The sequence below is a fragment of the Leuciscus leuciscus genome (genome assembly GCF_965113295.1).
Source record: "Leuciscus leuciscus genome assembly, chromosome: 10".
NCBI classification, from domain to species: domain Eukaryota; kingdom Metazoa; phylum Chordata; class Actinopteri; order Cypriniformes; family Leuciscidae; genus Leuciscus; species Leuciscus leuciscus.
Window position 1 is genome coordinate 32,570,001 of NC_138734.1, and position 23,342 is coordinate 32,593,342.

The following is a 23,342-nucleotide window of genomic DNA, read 5'->3' on the forward strand; positions in this document are numbered from 1 at the left end:
CAGGGTCATTTTATTTAATAAAATCTCACCATTCACTGAATTTGCACTTAATCACCATTGTATGTTTGGTCTAAAACACAACTGCTCTCATGTTTTGCCGCTGAACAGCAATTGCGAGTAAATGTTGTTTTCTTTGCAGAACTGTGATATGAAGAGAGTACAAAGTAACATTTTAGCAACAGTTTGAAAGTGAATAGCACATAATAACATTTAATATTCTGTGACATAAAAATGTTATATTTTGTGAAATTAACCTTTGTATAGATGGTCAGATTTACTAGATGTTTTTTTGGATCGTCTAGAATCACACTTGGGAACATGATCATCTGGTTTTTCGCTGGTTTAATTTCACTGAAACTATTTTGCTGATAATGTCATTTGTAATATAAAATGTTGAGCTATATTAGAAAAATGCAAAAAGAAGCATTTTAGCTAGTGATCTGTAAGCTTTGGACCCGCATTATTTGGTCATATTAGAGTGTGTTGAATATGTGATCATGTTACGTGTCGATCTCCCCTCTGTGTGCTTATTAGACAGGAAGGTCAGCATATGAATCAATCAATACTAACATACGGCCGTGTTAAATTGGGGGAAAATATTCCAGAAATATAAATTGTCATTGCTTGGCGAGCGGTCTGTTTACTTTCTTCTTCATGCATTTGGCTCAAGGATTGTTATTCAAATGAGACTGATTTAAAAGCACCACATCTGCTACCGTTAATTAGTTCCATGCATATTTTAGCTGGTTTATTTAGTAGGAGTGGAGAAAAACAGGACTTCTGCAAAATGTCAAATATAATTGAGAGTGCCTCTCCCTCTTCCCTTTCCTTTTTCTTTCTCAACCTCTGTTCTATGCATATGATAAACAAGCAAACATGTGTTTTCTGTTTTAGGTTTTCAAAAACCTCAAGCTTTTCGTGGAAAACAAGCAAGGAGGAGACGACCTCTTTGATCGACTCAATGTGAGTGTAATGTTCTGAAACAGCGGCAGACAGTCATAGATTTTTCATTCTGAGGGATACGATTCTCGAGAGGCTTGCGTCATACGGGCTCACACTAAAGGATGGTAGTTTTTCTTTTCAGCTCGTTTAAAAAAAAAATATTTCAGTCTTAATTTTTGCAGACAAAGGATTCTGCCCTCGCTGAAGGACAGAGAGAGAGAGAGAGACAGATTGTGAGAGAAAATTTGAAAAACTGTGTGTGTGTGAGAGAGATACAGTGACAGAGAGAGAAATGTGCCCCCTCGATGAGGTCAGGTTGGTAATGGTGGGCCATCATGGAGGGGGGGGGGGAGTTAATCTGTACTTTGGGCTCTTCCGATTGATATGGCGAAAGGCCGGGCAAAGGGGTGAACGAGGGAGGATGCGGCAGAGACTCTAATACTGGCCCTCTTCCACAAAGTGCTGCAAATCTTATTACATGCAGCTGTGCTTTTAAGCTCACGTGTGTGTGTTTATATATGCTGCTAAAAAAGTCTTGAACTTGGCTGAACCATCACCAGTTTTATATATTACATAGACTCAGACTCATTTCTCTAGCTACATAAATTGTAACTTATAATGAGGTGAGCTTGCATAGGAGAGCCGCTTAAGATTTTTTTTTCCCCAGTGTACCATAAAACGGAAGAAAATATACCATAACATGGGATGTTTTGTTTTGTTTTTCGTTTCGTTTGAGACATTGCCAAAGGCTTGAGTCTGTAATTTCTGTATATCTTTCTATTATTGTTTTGTATCTCACTGTTTGTATACACACAATGCCTTTTTTCCCCCCAATATTTTTGGCCTTTTTGCCAATGTCCCCAAAAGTACTTTGTCAGGTTTAGCTAACATTGGAGGACATTGTGCAGCAGTTGTGTTCCTAGAAGTATAGCTTGGGTAAACACTTAACACACACACATAAACCTTTACCTGAGTTCCTTTGAGTCACTGGGTGTCTATGGCAAGCCGTTTAGACTTTCAATCATTCGCAGGATATGAATTTGTGATCTCAACAATTACATTTTCAATAGTTAATTCAATTCAATGTGACAAAACAAATGTGTTAAAATGCTAATTCTTGATATCAGGAATTTATATTTTTACTAGTTACAAAGTAATTATTGAAATAAAAAATTATGATTTTTACTAGTAAGAATTGTATTTTCTGAGTTTCTCAATGTGAAATTGGAATTTCAACTAGTAAGAAATCAGTTCTTGATATCAACATTTGAATTTGAATGGCAGCCTATAGTGACATTTAACTAGTAAAAATCAAATTTCTGATATCAGAAATTTGCATTTTAACTAGTGAAAATTGTAGGGATGCACCGATATGAAAATTTTGGTCGATGCTGATAACCGATAATTCTTTATATTTGAAAGCCGATAACCGATATATTCGCTAATAAATCTAAATCCAAATTTTTCTATACTTTTTGAAAGCCTGATTACACAAACAAAAGTCTCACCATTAAATCCATGCCCCAAACACACAATTATAATGATGTTCTCATTATAATTGTATGTAGCCTTAAGGCCAATTTATACTTCTGCGTCGAGTGTACGCCGTAGTGTACGTCGTAGGGTACGCACGTAGGCGACGCAGTCGTGAGCATTTATACTTCTGCGAATGTCTGTGTTGCTCGGCAGTTACACCGCCGAAACGCTAGTTGGCGCGGGTGGGTTTTAATGTTCCAGTTCCACTGTGTTTTCATTCCTCGCGGCTGTTTTGAGTTTAGGTTTCTACGAGCAATGGCGACTGAAGGAGTCATACAGATGGCTGTATTTCCGCACTTCTTCAAGCAATCTCTCGGTCACTTGGTTTATTTCCATGGCTCTTCACTGATCTTCGGAATTTAAAAATGGCGGGCGGGCGGTGGAGAGTGCAGAAGATCATTCCGGAAATGGGTAGGAGGAAACGCGATGCTATCCAGCCGACCAATCACAGATCTTGCGGTCCGCGTCGCCGGGACGCGTAGTTACATTTTTGAGGAGGTGCGCGTCAGGGTACGGCGAAGGGTACGACGTATGGTACACGTCAATGCGTATGCTACGCCGTACCTTCTACGCGCACCCGACGCAGAAGTATAAATTGGCCTTTAGCCTGTATGACAGACTTGCGCTTCACATGTTGCACTAAACTATATTTTCCTTTTTTTAAATGATTCCAATCATATTTCAAGCATCATGGTCAGCAGTGTGCATCTGAAGTGTTTCAGCTGAAGGACATGATCCATTATTTATTGGCTTTAATATATCAGCCATATTTTCTTATTGGGCTGATATACCGATATGGTGGCCAATATATCGCGCATCCCTAGAAAATTTAAATTTTTGAAATCACAAATTAATTTCCTGCTAATGATTGAAAGTCAAAACGGCTTGCCATAGGGTGTCCTAACCCAAATGTCACAGTGTTCCTTGGTGAACAGAGCTGAACAGACCGACATGTTCAACATGCTTCAAGTGCCTTGCCATGCGCGTGTCATCAGACGGCAGCACGTGCTGAACATTAGTAGTGGTTGACACAACTAGTATCATTAGCATTTAGTATCTTTATAGATATCACATCTAGCTTCATTTAGAATACAGATGAGTGTGACACCTTCCCATGGGTCACACAAAACCACAGTTTCTAAAGTGAATATTTGTATTTTCGGTTTTAAAAGAAAAGTGAGGAAGGATTTTTCAGTTTAGACGTTTGAGTCTGATGTAAGTGTGCATGCACTTGTTGGTCGTGGAGCTTGTCTGTGAGTCCTTTTTAAGATGCTCATCTTTAAGATGTAGTGGCAGCTTTAATGGATATGTTTTCTTTATGTCTGGAACATACAGCCCATACTCCTGCACTCATAAATCCATTAAAGTTGGTACGAAGCTTGCTCTATTGAGAACTGCTCTTTTAGACATCTTTTTTTGTGTGTGTATTATATTTATTTCTAGACAATCAAGGCAAAAGCGCCATCTAGGGGTTTGCAGTGAAGGTGGCTAGTAAAATATTTCGATTTTTCTGCTTTTGTGTGTGAATACTATCTTTTAATATCTTGTTTTTGTCTACACAGACTCAAGTGCTGAATAAACATCTGAGTTCCCTCATGCCAGGATTGACTGCAAAGGTTTTTAGGACATACAACGCCTCTATAACCCTGCAGCAACAGCTGAAAGAACTCAGCAACAGTGAGTGCCTTGTTTTTCTGCCTCTCTTTCTCGCTCCCCTTTCCTTCTAGCATTCTATCAGTCAAACTTCAAGTGAATATTCAGCTTCCAGACAACTTGTACAATTTCCAGATGTTTAGCCATGCTGTCAGTATGGATGTGGATTAGAAACATTTGCTAAGATCACTCAAATATGATGCCAGTATGGATTGCTGTTAGAATGTTGAAAAACAAAACGTACATTTTGACAACTGTGAGTCCACAGGAACATATGGTTATTGTTAGTATGACAGCGTGTCTAAACTCAAGCGAGTGACATTATAATCAACCAAGTTTCTAGTCTGCGAGCGTGCAGCGTGACTGGCCGCGGTCAGTGTTTGAGTCTGGAGTTCATTGCAAGCTCACTGATTGTCCATCAGGGTTATTATAGTTTTCATTTTTTGTATAACTTAATTATTATACAGTTTTTATTTCTGCTTTTTCATTTAGTCTTTTTTATTTATTTATATTTATATTTGTATTAATGAATTGCACTGTTTTTATTTCTGTTATTTTCAAAGTTTAGCTTAATTTGATTAGTTTTTAATTAGTTTTTATTTTATTTTTAATTGTAATATTTTCGTGCTGCTTAAGTTAATGTTAACCATTTCTCAGCAGTCTATTGCTGTTGCTGTGGAGAGTTTTTGTTCTTTGTTTCAAGTTTTGTAATATACCATGTATTTAAAACAATTTGAATTATTTTAAAATAATTTTAGTTTAGTTAGTTTTGGAGTCATGAAAAGAGTTTAATGTCAGTTATCCCAGTTACATTTAGTTAAGTTTCAGTAGCTTAACTAAAAATAAATGTTTACATTGAGTTTTGTTTGAGTTTTTCCTATGGTCCTGCCCATAAATCAGATGTATGGAACCCAAACCACAAAGTATAAGCTATAAACTGCTCAAACATCTGGATTTAGTCAGTCTTAAGGCGGCCGCACACCGGACGCGCAGCTCAGCGCCGCGCCGCGCCACGTCTAGGACAACTCTCACCTGAAAATCCGATAACATCAGCGAATTTTCTGATTTCTGTAAATAAATATAAAACTAAATGTATATTGCAGCACATGGTGAAGTCCGTATATACATTAACTACGATTTGAGACACACAAATGTAAATTTAATATAAAACTATGTAAATGGCGCTCTGTGGCGCAGCAGGATTTTGAACACGGTCCTGAGCCGCCACGGACAGACGCCGAAAGGCGCCGCCGGTGTGTGTACTCTCATAGAGAATAATGTGTTCGAATTTAAAAGACGTGGCGCTGCACGGCGCGCCGCCGAGCTGCGCGTCCGGTGTGCGACTCCCTTTAGTCAGATTAGAAAGTTTTTAAATGCTTTTATGTTTGTTCAGGAAAACCCTATATTGCAGAATACTTACTATATATAAGCGTTTAGTGCAAATTATTTGTAATAACTGTATTACAAATACTGTTTGTACTAACTGTTAAATAAGGATGGATGAGTATATATATATATATATATATATATATATATATATATATATAAACAAGTTACAGTATATACAACTGTAAAAAATAAAAAATAAAATAAATCACCATATTTTATATTACTGTTTTTTTTACTATATTATTATATTACTGTCTGGCAAAACAACCTGTTTCTCTTTGTTTGCCATAGTCATAAATAGTTAGAACAAAGACTGTTCATTAACATGGAAGAGATCGCTGGATGACAGACATGTTCTAGTCTGTTGTGCCGCTAGCTGTGTAAATAGGATTCTCATCATTAATTACTGAGTTGTGTTTTTGCGCTAATGAGACTGTTATGTTTGTTTGTGGGTAGTGTAACTATCTGAGTATCTTTAGAGCGAGTGCTGCAGTCTGTGCATGTGATGTGTGTGTAATGCTGGGGTTGGTGTGATGTGTGTGTATTGCTGAGGTGTCTGAGCGCCGCTGAGAGGGAATCTGTTTTCTGCATCCGCTACAAGCTCTAATTAAATCAGCTCAGTATGTGGCAGGGTCTCGCCCATCAGGTGCCATGTGCTGTGCGTGTAAGTGGTCCGCATGTTGGCTTGTAATTTACACATTTATACAGAGAAGCTTGTTTAAAGTCCTAGAATTATCCATTTGAAACATTTTCAGCTCTGTATTTCTTTCACGTTAGAAGCATTACAATACTTAATAATATTCTATTAGAATGAAAATGTTAATTATAATGAACCTCAAAAAATGCTTTTTGATTAATGTGTAGGTGATTATTTCAGCCCAAAAATATTTGTATTGAAGCGAATGAAGCCTTGTTTTATAGCTATTAAGAATGAATTTATAATTATTATTATTTATTATTTTTATTACAATTATTTATTACTGTAATGTGAATATCTCATTCTTATTTTAATGGGGAAAAAATAAATGTAGGCTATTCTATTTAAATTAATACTTTATCTATGTACTGCCTTATGTTAAATCATTTTAAAATCATTGTATTCAAATCAGGGTTATTATTATCATTAACTAAAACTATTTAAATATTTCTGTTTATTGAAATAAATTTAAAATAAAATATAAGTATAAATATTAGTTGACAACTAATAATAAAAATAAATGAAAATTAGAAATGTTGCCTTGGCAATAAACTGAAATGTAAAAGTTGAAGCACTAAAATTATTAAATGAAAATTAATAAAAACTATTAACTAAAACTGAAATAGAAATAAAATTAATTATACCTAAATAGCAATATTTAAAAACAAAACAACTGACAAAAGCAAATGACAAAAATGAATAATATCTATTATAAGAATATTATAATAAAACTAAAACAGCACTGATTTGAATAGGATGATTACAGTAATAAAAATAACCATTTTATTTACACAGAATAATTCTTTTTGGGAGGGGTGAAATATGATATCTTCATATTTTTTTGTATAATTTTGGGTTACACTTTATTTAAGGTAACATAGTTAAATTGTACTTAGTACTAGTAATTTTAATAAGTAATTGTTTTAAATTAGTTATTTTGTTCAAATGGATGTGACATGATTGCTGAAGGAGGAATCTAACATTTAAATGCATCTGTGACTCAACATATCTTCTCACTCTCTCTCTCTCGTTCTGTATGTTGTTAATGTGTCATTCTTATTACAGTGAAGGATAATGTGGTGGAGAAGTTGCTCTCTTACAACAGGGCAAACCGTGCGGTTGCAATTCTATGTAACCATCAGCGGGCGCCGCCAAAGACCTTCGATCAGTCTATGGCTAACCTGCAGGCAAAGGTACTGGAGATATGAGACTGAACAGTAAAAGAAGAAACATTTAAAAAACATGAAAGAAATGTTTAAATATGATGCTGTGTTTTATTAGGTTTGTTTTTCCTCTCTTCTCTTGCTCCTTTTAGATTGACAGCAGGAAAGAGCAGCTGGACTTGGCTAAGAAAGAGCTAAAGCAGGCCAAGAAAGAAGCCAAGGGGAGCTCAGACAACAAGCTGCTCATGTCAGTATCTCATTCCAGAAAAGCGGCGTTTATTTGCTCTTCCAGCCTTTGGAATCGTTTATATACTTGAGTATGGTATGCTGTGTTTGTGTTCAGTGTGGTGGAGAAGAAGAAGAAAGCTGTGCAGAGGTGTGAGGAACAGCTGCTGAAGATGGAGGTTCAGGCTACAGACAGAGAGGAGAACAAACAGATCGCCCTGGGCACCTCCAAACTCAACTACCTGGATCCACGCATCACCGTGGCCTGGTGATGATGTCACACTCAAACACACAAACATGCTATACTGATGGTTTTGTTATATATTATATCAAAATGATTATTTCAGTGTTTTACTTTATTTTCTGCTTCTAGGTGTAAGAACATGGAGGTGACACTGGATAAAATTTACAACAAAACCCTAAGGGATAAGTTTGCTTGGGCTGTCGACATGACTGAACAGGACTTTGTGTTCTGAGTGGGATTTGTTCATTTTTCAATTCTACACTGTTTTATGCAAACATATATTGTAATCGAAACTGTTAACTGAATTGTGCAGCTATGTTCTTTGGTGATATTGTTGGCAATTTTTATATATATATATTTACATATATATATTTAGTAGTCAAATTCAGCTGTTCTAAATTATTTTAAGAGTTCAATAAATGTTCATTCCTTGTAGGGAAACCTTTTAAGTCCTTTTATTGTGTCTAAATGACCACAAACGTTTTTTTGGAGACAAATGTTTTACATTTCACCTCAAAATCAGAAAGAAATTAAAATACAAGTTTTTTGTTTTTTTTTGGACCATAAGGATGTTTTGTTGTTGTTGCAGTGTGACATTATCACAATTATTCTGATTATAATGATGTGAAAAATAATACAGTAATGAAAGCCTTCTGGTCCAGAATTAATTTTAATAGATGTTCTTTTATTATTAAAAACACCATAAATTAAATTCTATGTGACACATACTGGCATGATGTATGAATACTTTTCAATTTAATCTGAACTATTATTGAATTCATTTTTTTTATATTAATTTGTATTTATCTTGGGGCAAAATGCAGAGACATGTTCTTGACAGAGTAGACTGATCTGTTTAGATCCAGTGTAATTCACCAATATACATAACTACAACTCTTATTTCTGATTTAAAATGAGATATTTCATGAAAATAAATAAATAACTTTGTCTGATAATGGTGTGACTTGAATTTATAATTTCTACGGTGTTAAGGCATTAATCATCAACTTGCCCAGCTTACATATTGACCAATTATAACAGTCATATAGTCATTTTACATTTCCAAGAATTCACCCTGTTAGTGTATTTGAGGCATACATTTTCATTTTGTCATTTGCATTTAAAGATATGTTTCTTTGACATGTTTAACTTGCCCCTGCCAGCAAATAAATGGAGGTAAAATAGTGAATGGTTTAATAAAAATACAAATATAGAGAGATGAGGGCACAGGTTTTAAGAAACAACTTTAATTCAACAACAAATTTATTTGAAAAGGAATGGTGTTAGGTTGGCACTTGGGCTAGTGCTGTTATTACAGTAATGCAGGGTTCGTTTCTACAGTTGGATGTCATGTTTAAAAAGTTATTTGCAGTCCATAAAGGAAAAAGGGTAGCATATAGTCACAGCATTAAGACTGACTTGAATTCCTGCTAAATATTTTTAAAAAAGCATCACATCAAACCAAAATATGTTAGTCACCATAGAGAAAATCTTGCTGCTCCTGAATAGTGTGTATAGTGTCTTCTCAGCATCCTGTGAAAGATAAGTGCATTTTACTACAGTATGCCAGAATTAAATGCCATTTAGAATCAAACCTAAAGTACTTTTAAACAATAGAAATCAAATTAAACTACCTCTACTAGGAGCCCTCTCCTCCCTCTTTGACCTTGTTCTCTCCTTCATTCTCTTCCACTCCTGCCTGAGTCATCAGGTCTGCTATGTTCTTCTCTAGATCATCGATGCGGGTGCTCATTTCATCAAGTGAATCTTGTTAAGGAAGATGGGAACTAGTACAGGTGATAACCCACATATTAAGTGAGAGGCTAAAGGAATAGTTGGTTATGATTTTGATTTGTAAACAGAAGTGTGTATTCTAAACTTCCAATCTAATAGTACTGAATTAAAACATTCATGCAAAGTATTTTTGTTGAGTTTAGGCAATAGGATTTTGATGATGTGGTTTTCATAAATGCTGTAAATTCTGGTTCTGTGAAAATGGAGCTTTCAGCAGAGATTAGCATAAGATGCCCGACCGTCCTGTTCAATAATGGTGGTTGTGGCATTTTAATGGTTAAAGACCTGGATTAATCTCTCCAATATTGACAGTTTGACCTGCCTCACATTTATACACCTGGGGCTGTATTCACAAAACATTGTACGGCTAAAATTAGCTCCTTAATTGCAAATTTAGGAGAAACTCTTAAAAATAATGGGCGTGTCAGTCCTAATTTTAGAGTATTTCACAAAGCATTTTAGCGTTAAAAGTAGCCTCTAAATCTATGACACGTTAGTAGTCAAGAGGACTCCTAAGTCACTAAAACAAAATCACAAACAATCCTAATGGCTGTTGCTGGCAATCCGCCCAAAGACACTGTACACCATTGAGGCAATAGCGATAGAGCCTTGGGTGCTGAACCTTTTTTTCATAAATGCAATCAAAAAAATTACTTATCGATTTTAATCTACAATTAAACTCCAAAAATAATTTTTTTATTAAATAAATAAATAATGTCTGACTACCAGTGGCAGTTTCCACGAGTTCACACTTATAAGGTGATTGAATAAAGTAAAAAAATATAATAAGCGTATTTGGCGTGCAGTCTAAGGGGATCGAGGGCTCCGAGCTTGAAATTTTGCCCAAACCCAGAGGTCTCTCCTGTATATCCCCAGCCGAGAGTGAGGAACGGGGTAGCGGAGGGATGCAGAAAACTGTCGATGAACATAGGTGAGCTTTGTTTATAAAACATATTCTCATTTGTCGCTTGAATTCTGCAATCTCTTTGAGATGCAGACATGTAAGAGGCTGACAAATAGCTGAACATATAGTAGTTTAATTAGTGACACTTTATTTGAATATGGCAACATTTTTATTTTAAAATCATTATTTGAATATGGCAAAACATTTATTTTAAAACCTTTATTTGAATTCTACAATATATCTATGATTAATGACAGAGACCCAATTCGATGACAGAGAATCATGCTTTGGTAAATCTTCATTATGACATTAAAAGTCATAAGACATAGTAAGTGTTATTTATAAGATTAAAAAATTACGCAAGTCATTAAGAGAGTAAAATTAGAGGTAACACTTTAGGGTCCAATTCTTACTATCAACTAGTTAGTTAGCATGCATATTACTAGGATATTGGCTGTTTATTAGTACATATAAATCACATATTAATGCATTATTCTGCATGACTATATTCTACATCCCTTTGCCCTACCCAATACCTAAACTTAGCAACTACCTTACTAACTATCAATAAGCAGTAATTAGGAGTTTATTGAGGCAAAAGTCATAGTTAATAGTCAGTAAATAATGAGAATTGTACCCTAATCTTAAGTGTGCCCAAATTCAAAATATGACATTCAAAGTCAATTTTAATCATAACTTTGTAAGTCACCATTTCAATTCATTATGACGTCGTAATTTAAACTGCATCTCAATTACGACTTAGTATGGTAAAATTTCGACTTATGTCATTATGACTTACAAAAGCTTGCTTTTTCTTTTCTTATGTGGTGGACATGGGCTTCCAATCCTATTTAAATAATAAAGCATAGCTAAATATGAAGTAACCTTACTTAAACACCTAAATAGCTAGCTGTGATCTTAAAATTTGAGGTAAGTTACAGTATATATCGGAGACGTGCCTACTTGGAAAAACTCTATACCCATCCGGCACATGACCGACCTTCAACGTTGAACGTTGAGCTATAGCTCTATGAAAAAACAAGAAAGGATATTTCTCCCGATGATCTGGTCTGACATTGTCTGGAACTTGTCCTGCATCTGCTGCAGCAATGTCTGCACCTGTTAGGGAAAACATGCATTTAATCTAGCGTGTATACATGCACAAAGATATGTAAATATGTTCAAATAAAACATTATAACAAATAAATCTGCTTCTTTTAAACACAACAATAATATTATCCGAAAAATATCTCATTTGAAACGTTAAACGAAGCTTATATCGCATCAAAATAATCTAAGCAGAACAGATAAACATGGCCTAGCATTAGCCTAGCTTCGCAAACCACAACAATTTCGTTCATTTTCAAACCTACCACTGCTGTGAGATCCTGAACCGATTTCGGGTCTGTTTCGGCCATTTTTGTATTTTAATAAATAGATTTGTACAACTGCAAAATATGTTTATTCTTCTTAAAAATGTTGTATCCTCCCAGCTCTTTGCTTTCTAAAAATCAGCTGTTGGCCAAATCACGGAGTCGTGACAAATATCGCGAGATTTTAGAGACCTCTCGGTGAGAGATTACCTCAGCTGCAGGCACGCAAATCTGCTTCTGGCGTGATCAGACAGACAGACGGACGCGCAGCTGCAGGGCAGTGCTGCTCATCCAAAAGATGCTCATCTATTTCATCTATTAAAACCAGCGACAAATTACAGCAGGATATGCCAGAATATAGTTAAATGATTCATCTGATTTTGTTGCTTAATGACAAAAATGGTTGTTTTGTTCATTTATTTATTTTTACATTATTGTAGGTGTGAGAGGCAGAGATTACCAAAGTCTTTGTTAGTTGAGAGATATTTTGGCCTTTAAGTAGTTTTAAAGTCACACTTAAGAAGACTATAGGTTCAAATGGGCAAAACAAAATATAGATTGGACGATAATTTATTTTTAAAAAGATGTTGTGGGCAAGTTGTTTATTTGTCATATGTTCAGTTTATGAAGGATATAGCCTATGGGTCGTTGTTTTGTTGTGACGTTAAACTTTACTGTCAAAATGAGTACAATGGTAGTGCTATATTTGGTTTGATAAGAGTGGTTCTCCCTGTTTGTTTACTTTTCCCTCTTCCTCTCTGTAACATTAAACCGATGAAAGCTGCGCGCGGCCAAGCCCACATCTCCAAACTGCATCAGCCTGATTTAGACTAGATGATGGCTAGATGAGACAGCATATGTTCATGAGTGTGCAGCTGCTATTATAAGGCTAAGTTGTCAAACAAGTCTTCGCCCGAAATAAGGTATGCTTGAACCTACTACGTTTTTTATTTATTTTTTCTTTGCAACTTCTTTCTATTAATCAAGCTGTTACAGTAAAGCGAAACCTGCTGAATATGCAGAGAGTTTTGAGTAGTGCTTAAAGCTTTTTTCGCGGTGCATGCCTGAAATTGCTGATCTGGGAGTTCTTAAAACGCGATACTGCATTAATGTTCACTCTGATTCATCAGGTTCACTTCATTGAACAAGACAAAACATGCAGATAAGTTGTGCACGCAGCATATCCCTGAGTGGTTTGTCCATATCCTCCTTCGTGATCGTTTAACGAATCGTTTTTTGAGTCGGATCTTTTTCGATGAATCGTTTAAACGGATTTTGTTCACGATTCGAACTAATTCGGTAAATGCGGTTCTCGATTTGAAATTCTTTCGTAATCCGGATAGCCTGCCCTATTCATAATGGCTCGAGAACCAATGAGTGAGATTATAGAACGTACTGGTAAGGCGAAAAGTTACTTTAATTGGCAGATAAAATAGCTTAAATAAAAGTGACTGTTTGTTTACAACTCGATCGTATGACCGCTTTTTATCAGCATGCATGTTGTGGATCATATTGTTTTAAATAACGTTTACATAATTTTACACCTGATGATGAATTAATTTTAAAAGGCCTATTGTAAATTCAAATCAGCCTAGCCTAGTTGGGTTCTTCTAATTTAGGCTACATTTTATGTGACGAACTAGACTGGGACACGTAGCTACAATTAAACTCTTACAAGTTGTAAATTACAACTTAATTTAAAATGTAATAAACAGCAACGATGACGTAAAAGATCCACTAAATATTTTTTTTGGAACCGATCGATTGACAAATTTATCAAAAGAATCGACTCGCGGAAATGATTCATACCCATCATTGTATGCTGCAATTTAAACAGCTATAGCGCGTGACGGAATTGAATTGAGGTCTCGACTCTCGAGACGTTTATGGTTGAACTAACTGTTACTTGCAACATGCAGTTTGGAGATACTGTCAAAAAACTGTGTTAAAAAAAGGTTACTACTGTGTGAAACGACTCTTCAGGTTGGAACCCCATGGGGAATTTCTCTGCTGGCCCGATGCGCTATCCGGTTTCTAAATACCATAACACAGACGTGCACACATTGCATGAAGTGCCTCAAGCATACCAAACGTGTTTTATAGCAATGTTTGTCATTCCAGAAAATGATTGTCTCTTCTTCTTCTTCTTCTTTTTGATCAGGAATCTAAATCTATTTACTGTAAGTGTATGTAAACATCTGTTCATTCAGGAGACACAAAAGAGAGAGGTGGAGACATGTCAGAAAAGCCCAACCCCCCCCCCCCCCCCACGGAATGCAGAAGTTATGCAACACATCTATGTACAGTAGCACTTCTCAGAAAATATACTTTACTGATAGACCTCCACTATAGGACACAAGCAATGCGAAAGTTCTTGGTTCCAGTTGAATTTATATGGATTATACATTCCTTACTAATCTGACTACTTAAACTCATAAAATCCACTTAAAAATTTTGCAGGGCCCTTCAGCTTGATTTTGATCTTGGTTTTTGTTTGTTTGATAATTGCTTTAAAATATTTTTGCTGTGAAATGTAGTTGCTAATGCTGCTTTTCAACCATCAACACTTGTCAGCAAGGTAATAGATTTTCTAACTGGCTAAAAAATATAAAGTTATGATGAAACTGTAACATTAGTAAAATCAGTAATGTTTTGCTATGTATGCCATATTTTTCCAGCAATGTTGTTTATGGATTTATTTATTCCTGTTTTGGAGTTTCATATTTAAAATGTTGGCAGGTCAAGTAGAAATCTGAATTACAGTTGAAAAAACAAATATAATCCAATGCAATATAAACTGGGGGAAATGTATGGGTCAATAACACAGTCTTGGTTTAAAAATGAGCTTCTTCCAGGCTTTGTGTTAGCATAGATTACACATCCTTCCTTTTTCTACATCCTTTAAAGAATGTTCACCCCCTCAGAAAACATATCTGTCCAAGACTTGTGCTGAAAAGGGGAAATGATGCTGCAACATAAGCTCAGTCATAACTATTTTGAAACTTCTCAGCAGTGTATTCTAGATCTTGTGACTCAGCCTATATCATTTTTGAGGAGATGTTTGTCAGGTCAGAGACAAAGAGAAGCCTTATCTTTTGGTGCACAAACGTCCTGTTTAGCTGAGATACTGTCAGATTGGGTGACAGCGTGTATAGACGACTGTAACTGTTTCACTACAATGAAAATGGCCCCTCATAGGATTTAATTTCTAGAAAGGCACACATTAATCCTTTACAATGTGTTTATTGTAAGTCTATTGTTGATCCTGTGAGAGCTTTAAGGATACTGAAGGTGGCACTGTTGCTTTTATTAGTGCTGTAAGGGCATGTTGCTGCAATATATGTCTATTTTTGCATTGTATTGTACTTTATTATATGTGATCAAATGTAAAAGTGTCCTAACCTCTTCTTGCAGGGGATATGAGTATAAAGAGAGTGTTTTGTTAAGGACTAAGTGATGGAGCAGGGGTCAGAAGAGAACATGGAGAGCTCGTGGACTCTGCTCTCCTGGCTGGCTTCTGGTGTGTTGGTGTTTGGGGGTGCGGTGCCCTACGTCCCCCAGTACCAGGAGATCCAGAGGACCAATAATGCCGAGGGATTCTCCACAAGAGTCTGTCTGGTGCTGCTCGTTGCTAATATACTTCGCATTTTCTTCTGGTGAGTGGAGGAGAGTTAATGTTCCAGCAGCATCAGATAGAGTTCATTGATGGTGAAATGTGGAATGTGGAAATCGATGCGAAATAAACAGGAACAAAGCTTAACTAATTAAGGTTGATTTTTTTTGTGTGTAATTTTGTAGGCCTGTTCTTTTATTTATTTATTTATTTATTTGCTCCCCCTTTTTGTTTGGAGAATAGACTTTCTTCTCAATATAAGTTTTATTGTGCCGTTTTATGTATCTTTCAAGCTCCTTTTGTCTTTCTTTTTTAAAATAAAAAATAAAACATTAAACTGAAAATTATTTTAAAGTCAACACTCAGTATGAAATGGAATTTCACCCTATCTACCCTGTTAAAAACAGGTTCCAAAAGAAACCTTCATCAAAAAACATTTTAATAACCTAAATAAAATTGTTTCACTATAAAGAACCTTTTGTGCAATGGAAAGGTTCCATGTAAAGCTTCATGGATTCACAGATGTCGATAAAGAACCCTTTAAGAGTGCATGTTCCAAATGCATCTTGCTGATCTTATTGCAAACAATTCTTATTGCAAAAAAAAAAAATCATTATTGATCTTTCGGCGAAAACGCATATGATGTTGGCCAGACATCTCCAGTCATTAAGTCTACTTAAATCTGCATTTTTGCAATCGACTACAAGCTCATTTTTATTTTTGATACACCATTTCACTCGAATGTACGTCAAAATGTGGGAGAAAAGTCTCTGCTTTCATTACATTGCGACTTTAATATACAAAGAGAGCCATAAGTTAGCCATATGTTGTATTCTCTGAAAAGCATAAACATTTTCAGCTCTGTGGCTTCAAAAATGGCTTTGTTTGTGTATCCGAACCAGCCCAACATAACAGCATAGCCATTAACAACATAATGGCTCAACCGATGGTGTGATTTTGGGGCAGGGTTTTCAGTTTGTTTGACAAATGGAAAATGACAGCTGGGAAACCTGTTTGAAAACAGTTGTTAGTTTTGCAGTTCTGTTTGGTTAATCCAGAGGCACAGCTTTTACAAGCTTAACCTTTAAATTAAGTATTTATTGCTTTGTTTTGCAGGATAGGCAAACAGTTTGAGCTGCCTTTGCTCCTGCAGAGTGTGGTGATGATTCTCACCATGTTGGCTATGCTTCATTTGTGCTGTTCCATCCAGAGCAGCAACCGTGTCAGTACCAAACAGCACCACATCACAGGTAATGACATTAAACAACACCCCGTATACCCAGCAGTAGTGTGAAACATAATATAACATCTAAATGTAATACCATTCATATATTTAAGTGTGGTTAAAGTGTCCAATATTTTTGGGGATCATATTAAGACATAACTCATTGAAAATTAAAGTGATAATCTCTTGGATGAAAGTAGAAATTTGTTAAGTGCCAGTTATATTGATTGCTACAAGGCCTTGCCGTATTCAAGTGTTGTATTTACGCCTAAGGGGATGTGAATGGTATATATGAAATATATATGCAAGAACATTACTAAACAGATATCGGATCTTTCTCTTGCTGTCATGTAGATGGGATTAAAAGAGCATAAATGTTACTCATTGCCTGGGGCGCCAGTCTAGTCACACATTCATTTATAATGAACCTGTTAAGTGTCTGAGAATATTGGCATCACGTGGACCCGGGTGCAAACTGTGTGTAATTTCCTTTTTGCTCTTCCGCAGAATTGATTTATGATAAAGTTAGGCTTCAGTTGATTGGCTTTCTCTGGTTTTAAAACTCAATCTCAAGTGAGTTTATGAGATCACTGTCTTGGAGGGAGATTATATGATAACATTTTGCTATGTTGTAATATTCAGAAAATTGAATGTGAAATCAGACAGAGCCCTAAATCACCTGCCATGTTGATTGATTAAGCTGGAGGCGACAGCTCTTTCTTTCACTTTGTTATAAAGTGTGCGAAGCCGTGTGTGAATGCTGACCAGCACACATTGTTGGACTTTTGTAAAAAATAAATTTTAATGTGGACAGTCAGCAAACTGTTTTTTTGAATGAGTCCGTGATTAACTTGTGAAATAAAACCATTAATGTTAAAGCTGTAAAAAGCTTCTTCTCTCTTCTCTATTTAATGAGACACCTGAGCTTTGGCTGAGAGTTTTGACAGTTGTGGAAGAAACCTTCTTGAAAGTTTTGGTGAAATTCAGAGAGAGACTTTCCTAATGGTGAATTTATTTAGAAAAGAAAATCAGATGGGATAAGCTATCAAAAAGTAATACATACTAAAGAATGATTTTAATGTTTTGACAGCCCTAATATCACCCCAGTAAAAATTTTTTTTATAAGTTTAACAATGCATTCGTCATTTTATTTAATTAACTTTACTTTTATAATGTGTGGAAAAGGATACACTATGTCAATTAGCTTCTGTAAAATAATGTTTTCCGACTGAAAAATAACATTTGGAAATTTTCATATTATAATTGTTTTGTTTTTGTTCAATAAAGCAGACTGTTCAGTGCTGAACATCCAGTTTCACAGAGAACTGTGTGTGTCAGCAGGTTAGCCTTAATGGCAGTTAAGGTGTCCGGTTACAGCAGGAACAGAAGGGAAGGGTGTGTGCTGGACCCAGAATAGTACGGACATCGGGTCCTCCCTCTGAACGTTAGACGTCAAATGAGACCCTCTTTAATCACTGGCTGTCCCGCTGGCTATGTGTGACCTACAGCCCACCTGTCCCTGCATAACTTCACACCTCTACACGCACACACACACACAAGCTGTGAGTGTGAGGCTACAAAAACAGACCTTTAAAACACACACACACACACACACACACACACACACACACACACACACACACACACACACACACACACACACACACACACACACACACACACACACACACACACACGTGTACACTTGTGAAGGTATGCTCAAAGTGACCAATTAACCTATACGCTTTTGTATACATACTGCATGACGTTCCCTCACACGTTTCATTTGTCAGTTATGGGTAACGTAAGGTTATGTTACGTGTAAAGCTCAGGTCTGTTTAACGCTGCAGGAAATTAATTATTTTGCATTGACTCACAATGATTGCCCTCAGGCTGTTCATTAGATTCCCACTGTTGTTGTTTTGACATGAATTCATAGATGTTGAGAGGAGTGTTATGGTATGACCTTTAGGAGACTGAATTAAGAAAGCCAATGTCCCATATTTGTTTCATCTGTTGTTTTAGAGTATGCTTTAAATGCCAGTGAGCTTTGCCCTGGAGTTTGTGTCAGTTCTATTTCACACAGTCTACTTTTCTGTCTAGTGGCCTTTTCAGAGTATATCTGCATATTTGAGCACAACTGTGTCACGGCTTCACAATAATTAGCAGTTTTATTACCGTCATAATGACAAATATATATATATATATATATATATATATATATATATATATATACATTTAAATAGTTTTTCTGTTCATCAAGGGTGCATTTATTTGATAAAAATAGGCCTTGTTAAAACAGTAATATTGTAAAATATTGTTACTATTTAAATATCTTTTCTATTGTGGTATATTTTAAAATTTAATTTATTCCTGTGATGACAAAGCTGAGTTTTCAGTAGCATTTAATTTCAATTTTAATGAAGATTAGGTATTTGAGTGAATGGTAACACTTTTAAGCATTTTTTTTTTTTTTTTTTTAACCATAAGACATTAAAAACCAGAACAGCAGAGCCCTCTTGTGGAGACACGTGGTACATGACTTGAGTTTGATGGATAGTGCCCCCAAATGTATTTAGCAGTAATGTTTATGTATTTATTTTAATGGGAAATATATGAAGTTAAAATGAAGGAACACACCTGTGTAATTTGTTTGCAGATGTCACTTGGTTTGATATTTTCAACTCAATTTTTTAAGTGTGACTCAGGTGTCGAAATACTTTTTGGGTCACTGTGAATTAAACCAGAAGTGGTTGTTTGAGAATGCTCAGTGAGTTTCTTGGATTATCTGGGCAGAGGAGTGGCAGGTGCCGTTATCTGTTCCTCGCAGAGCTGAATTGTGACCAATCAAGTGTGGCCACTTACTGGGGTGTCAGCTCTGATACTCATTTCATTACGCCCTCGTGTGTGTCAAATTGAAATTTAAAAAGTACATGTATCCAAGTGACACCATTTGGCCAATGATGCAATTGAATAAGGTTTAAATTTTCAGAATTCAGTTGATGTATTTTATTACATTTTCATTGTTTATTCATTGTGTGCACATTTTCAGTTTTACAGCAGTGTGAACTGACTCATGTTTATGTGAAAAGCTTAGCTGAAGCTCCCACTGTTTTGTTAATATGGTATACCTGACATAACTTTAAGGTGAAAACTTAAAATTTCTGCTGTAAAGTCGCTTATGAATAATTAAGACTACATGGAATATATCATGGATCCTTGGAAGAACCTCTGCCTCCTCTTTTCCCTCCCACTGAACGTGTTCTGATGTTTTTATATTGGTTCCTGTGTAAATGTCAGATTATGTGATATACCTATGTATGATATCAGATGGCAGGAATTAATCTGCTCACATTTCCATCCTCTTGCTAAGTCAGGCAAATTGTAATGCAGTTGTGCTATTATTCATGGTATTATCCAGGCCAATAATATATATATATATATATATATATATATATATATATATATATATATATATATATATATATATATATATATGTGTGTGTGTGTGTGTGTGTGTGTGTGTGTGTGTGTGTGTGTGTGTGTGTGTGTGTGTGTGTGTGTGTGCTAACAAAAGTAAAAATAAATTATTGAGATTGTGAAAAGACAACGTCTTCCCCCCAGACCGCCACTATCCAGTTTGGATTAGGGAAGACGCAGGAGTGCACTGGCCGGCGCATTTTTTTTATGGGACTGCTCCACCCCTTCCGCTGTTTTTTTTTTTTTTTGCTCAATGCTCCCTTCCTTTCAACACACCATCCCTGTGGTCTTCTTGTTTTTGACTCTTTCCATCGCACCAATTCTATTCCTCTTACCCTATTCAGACTTTACCCCAGGTCCCTCTATGTCTCCAGGGCTATAGTGCAGGTACCAGCATAGCCCAACCCCTCCGAATTCAAGCCCTTCTCTTTTCATGGTTAGGTCAAGGTATGTTACAGGTACAGGCCAAATATTTAGAATTTTAAACCTCCCCCTATAAGGGGTATGTTAAACGGTAACTGATGTAGGGATAGCCCAACTGGTTGTCACAGTACCATGTGTGAGACTTAAAATCATTTACTCATGCTTTTTTATGTGACTTTTTGTTTAGACAACAAAAAAACTATTTAATCTTATAATCCAATTATTCCTGCCCTTACAACCAGAAACCCCATAGAAACACCTTGGAAACCACATACAACATCCTCACACTTTTGAATGCATTGCACCACTCACAGTCCCACTCGCAGTGTCTGATTTTAGTTTTTTAAGTACTTTACGAGTACTTTTTTATGAGTAATTTACTCATACTGAAAGTAGGCTCAAAGATACGCTATTCCTCAACACCTAAGAGACATGCCAGGGAAAAACAAGAAACAGTTCATTTGTGAGGAGAGCAATCACGTTTAAATTCTAAGATGAAAATAAAACTGAACATCTCAATATTGCAATAAATTAAGTTCGACACAACGTCTACAAACACCCAAGTCTCAGTTACACTCAAGTCTCAGTTAAGCTCAAGAGCTCAAAAAGGGTTCAAGTAAAACAAATATTCTTCAAAAAGTTCCCTTGAATACAATGGATAAATAAAATAATGTAAAATAAAATGAAATAGTCAAAGCCTACTTGCACTGGACACTGGTTTCGGCCTCATGAAAACAGTGAGGCCGGTGGCTGCAGTTCAGTCCTCATCTCAAATATAAACACCTCTGATTCACAACTACCTGCTAATTCATTTGCATTTGTGTAAAGTAGCCTTGTTGACAAGTTTGTTTGAGGAAGGGCAAAACTCATAAGAAGTAGTACCTTTAATGCCCTGCAGATGGTAATATGACTTATTTTGTAGCAGAAATAAACTGCAGAAAAAGTTACATGCAAAATGTAACAATTAAGAGCATTTCTCGTTACAAATGTATTGGAGTAAAGAGTGCACATACTTATTCAAAAATGTAATCAAGTATAGAGGTTGCTAATATCTTTGATACTAAAACTACAAAGCAGCCAAAAGGAAAAAAAATTCTTTGCCTAATGTAAAAAATTACATTTACTCAAATACTTAACACTACTGAAAAAAGCTCTTTAGTTCTTTGTTGTCTGACTGTGGCTGTATCTGCTGGTTATGTGTGAGCCGCTTTAATAAATTCACGAGTTCATCTTTGACCCTCGGTTCTTGAGTCTGGTCTCAGCAGGGGATTCTCACTCACTGAATCAGCAGTGTATTCTGACAGGCAAGTCCCCTCCCCATCCCTCAATCACTCTGTGCTCTGACAGAACAGTCAATGGCATGTAACAAGGTGAAAGCTAAGTAAGTGAACAGTCTTACAGAGCTTGAAACAGTGCAGCAGGGTCATCATCTCTAGCTCTTCAGTGAGTCTAAATCTCTTTCTTCTTCTATGCACTTTCATTTTCCTGCTGCCCTTTTGCTGTTTTTTCTCAAACCTTATCTCCATAATACCTTTGGCTCTTACGCTATCCTTCTCTAACTGTATTTCTATCTGTAGATGGATGAATCTTACAAAACCCATGCTTAAATTTCATGAAAATGGAAGAAGAAAAAAATAGACCTCATTTTCTTTATGCATTTTTTTCCTTTTGATTTTGGGGTGAAATGTGACCCTGGGCATGTTGTAATGAGATTCACCCCTCTAGCTTTGCTTTGTTGTGAGTTTTTACACTCATTAATGCTTTTATAGGGGCTGCTGCATTGGTTATTCCTGATGCAAGATCCATAATAAAAGTCAGAATTTTTTTAATTTACATTTGACTTAAACTACTATTCAAGGCTTGCAGCCCACTTTGCACGACGACTCATGAGCTCACACCCACAATCAAGTTTCACAGTTCAAAGATGCTTTTTGGAAGCATACTGGCACCAATTATGCCTAAACACCATGCAGTATGCAACATGTGATGTTGTCATGATCAATTTCTTCATCGTCTTGTTTAGTTTATAGTCATAGAGCCCTATTTTAACGATCTGAAACGCAAGTGTCAAGCGCAAAGCGCAAGTAACTTTGTGGGCGGGTCTCAGCGCTGTTGCTATTTTCCCGGCGGGATAAATGACTCTTGCGCCCGGCGCAAATCTAAAATGTGTTGGTCTGAAGTAGCTTCATTATTCATAGGTGTGGTTTGGGCGTAATGTGAAATAAACCAATCAGAGCGTCATCTCACATTCCCTTTAAGAGCAGACGCTCTTTTTCCATAGCGGATTGCTATTGTAACGGCGGATTTGCCAGGCGCGCGCCAGGAGCGGTTCACAGCCAAGGAGAGCAACGCTCTCGTCACGGCCGTAAAAGAGAGAAGTTACATTGAAATGGAGAAACCCACCCAAATTAACTTCGGTTAAACAGGCGAATGATAATTTGGGTAAATGTGTAAGCTAGATGTATGCTTTTATAATAAATTGTCTATCTATCTATCTATCTATCTATCTATCTATCTATCTATCTATCTATCTATCTATCTATCTATCTATCTATCTATCTATCTATCTATCGTAATAATGTATGATTTGCAAAAATGAAAACTGCTGCTACTGTGTAGATGAGAGAATCAAAGTGCGCGTTGTGATTATGGCCAAGCATGCGCCCTTAAAATAGCATATG

General features: G+C 36.1%; 3 protein-coding genes across 5 annotated transcripts in view; 2 read left to right on the forward strand and 1 right to left on the reverse strand.

Annotated features, from left to right (window-relative positions):
• Positions 1 to 8,805, forward strand: part of LOC309507627 (DNA topoisomerase I, mitochondrial) — a 34,892-nt gene extending 26,087 nt beyond the window's left edge. The window contains exons 15-20 of the mRNA XM_082181944.1: positions 895 to 963; positions 4,041 to 4,155; positions 7,283 to 7,410; positions 7,533 to 7,627; positions 7,724 to 7,873; positions 7,979 to 8,805. Coding sequence (XP_082038070.1) covers positions 895 to 963; positions 4,041 to 4,155; positions 7,283 to 7,410; positions 7,533 to 7,627; positions 7,724 to 7,873; positions 7,979 to 8,081 — 660 coding nt within the window. The 3' untranslated portion in view covers positions 8,082 to 8,805. The remainder of the gene's footprint in view (positions 1 to 894; positions 964 to 4,040; positions 4,156 to 7,282; positions 7,411 to 7,532; positions 7,628 to 7,723; positions 7,874 to 7,978) is intronic.
• A 271-nt stretch (positions 8,806 to 9,076) lies between these two features.
• hsbp1b (heat shock factor binding protein 1b) lies at positions 9,077 to 12,090 on the reverse strand. The gene is made up of 4 exons (XM_082182022.1): positions 11,921 to 12,090; positions 11,600 to 11,666; positions 9,484 to 9,610; positions 9,077 to 9,382 (listed from the first exon to the last, which is right to left on the reverse strand). Exons 1-3 carry the CDS (start codon positions 11,963 to 11,965, stop codon positions 9,489 to 9,491), a joined length of 234 nt encoding a protein of 77 aa, XP_082038148.1. The 5' UTR covers positions 11,966 to 12,090; the 3' UTR covers positions 9,077 to 9,382; positions 9,484 to 9,488.
• Positions 12,091 to 12,700: 610 nt separating this feature from the next.
• LOC309507667 (solute carrier family 66 member 2) overlaps positions 12,701 to 23,342 on the forward strand; it is a 46,944-nt gene continuing 36,302 nt past the window's right edge. Inside the window, exons 1-3 of one of the 3 annotated variants that reach the window (XM_082182007.1) lie at positions 12,701 to 12,843; positions 15,335 to 15,576; positions 16,650 to 16,783. In XM_082182007.1, the coding sequence (XP_082038133.1) occupies positions 15,377 to 15,576; positions 16,650 to 16,783 (334 nt within the window). In that variant the 5' untranslated portion in view covers positions 12,701 to 12,843; positions 15,335 to 15,376. Of the gene's footprint in view, positions 12,844 to 12,878; positions 13,319 to 13,341; positions 14,499 to 15,334; positions 15,577 to 16,649; positions 16,784 to 23,342 lie in introns of those variants that run through there. The other 2 variants (XM_082182008.1, XM_082182006.1) reach the window with 2 other exon arrangements.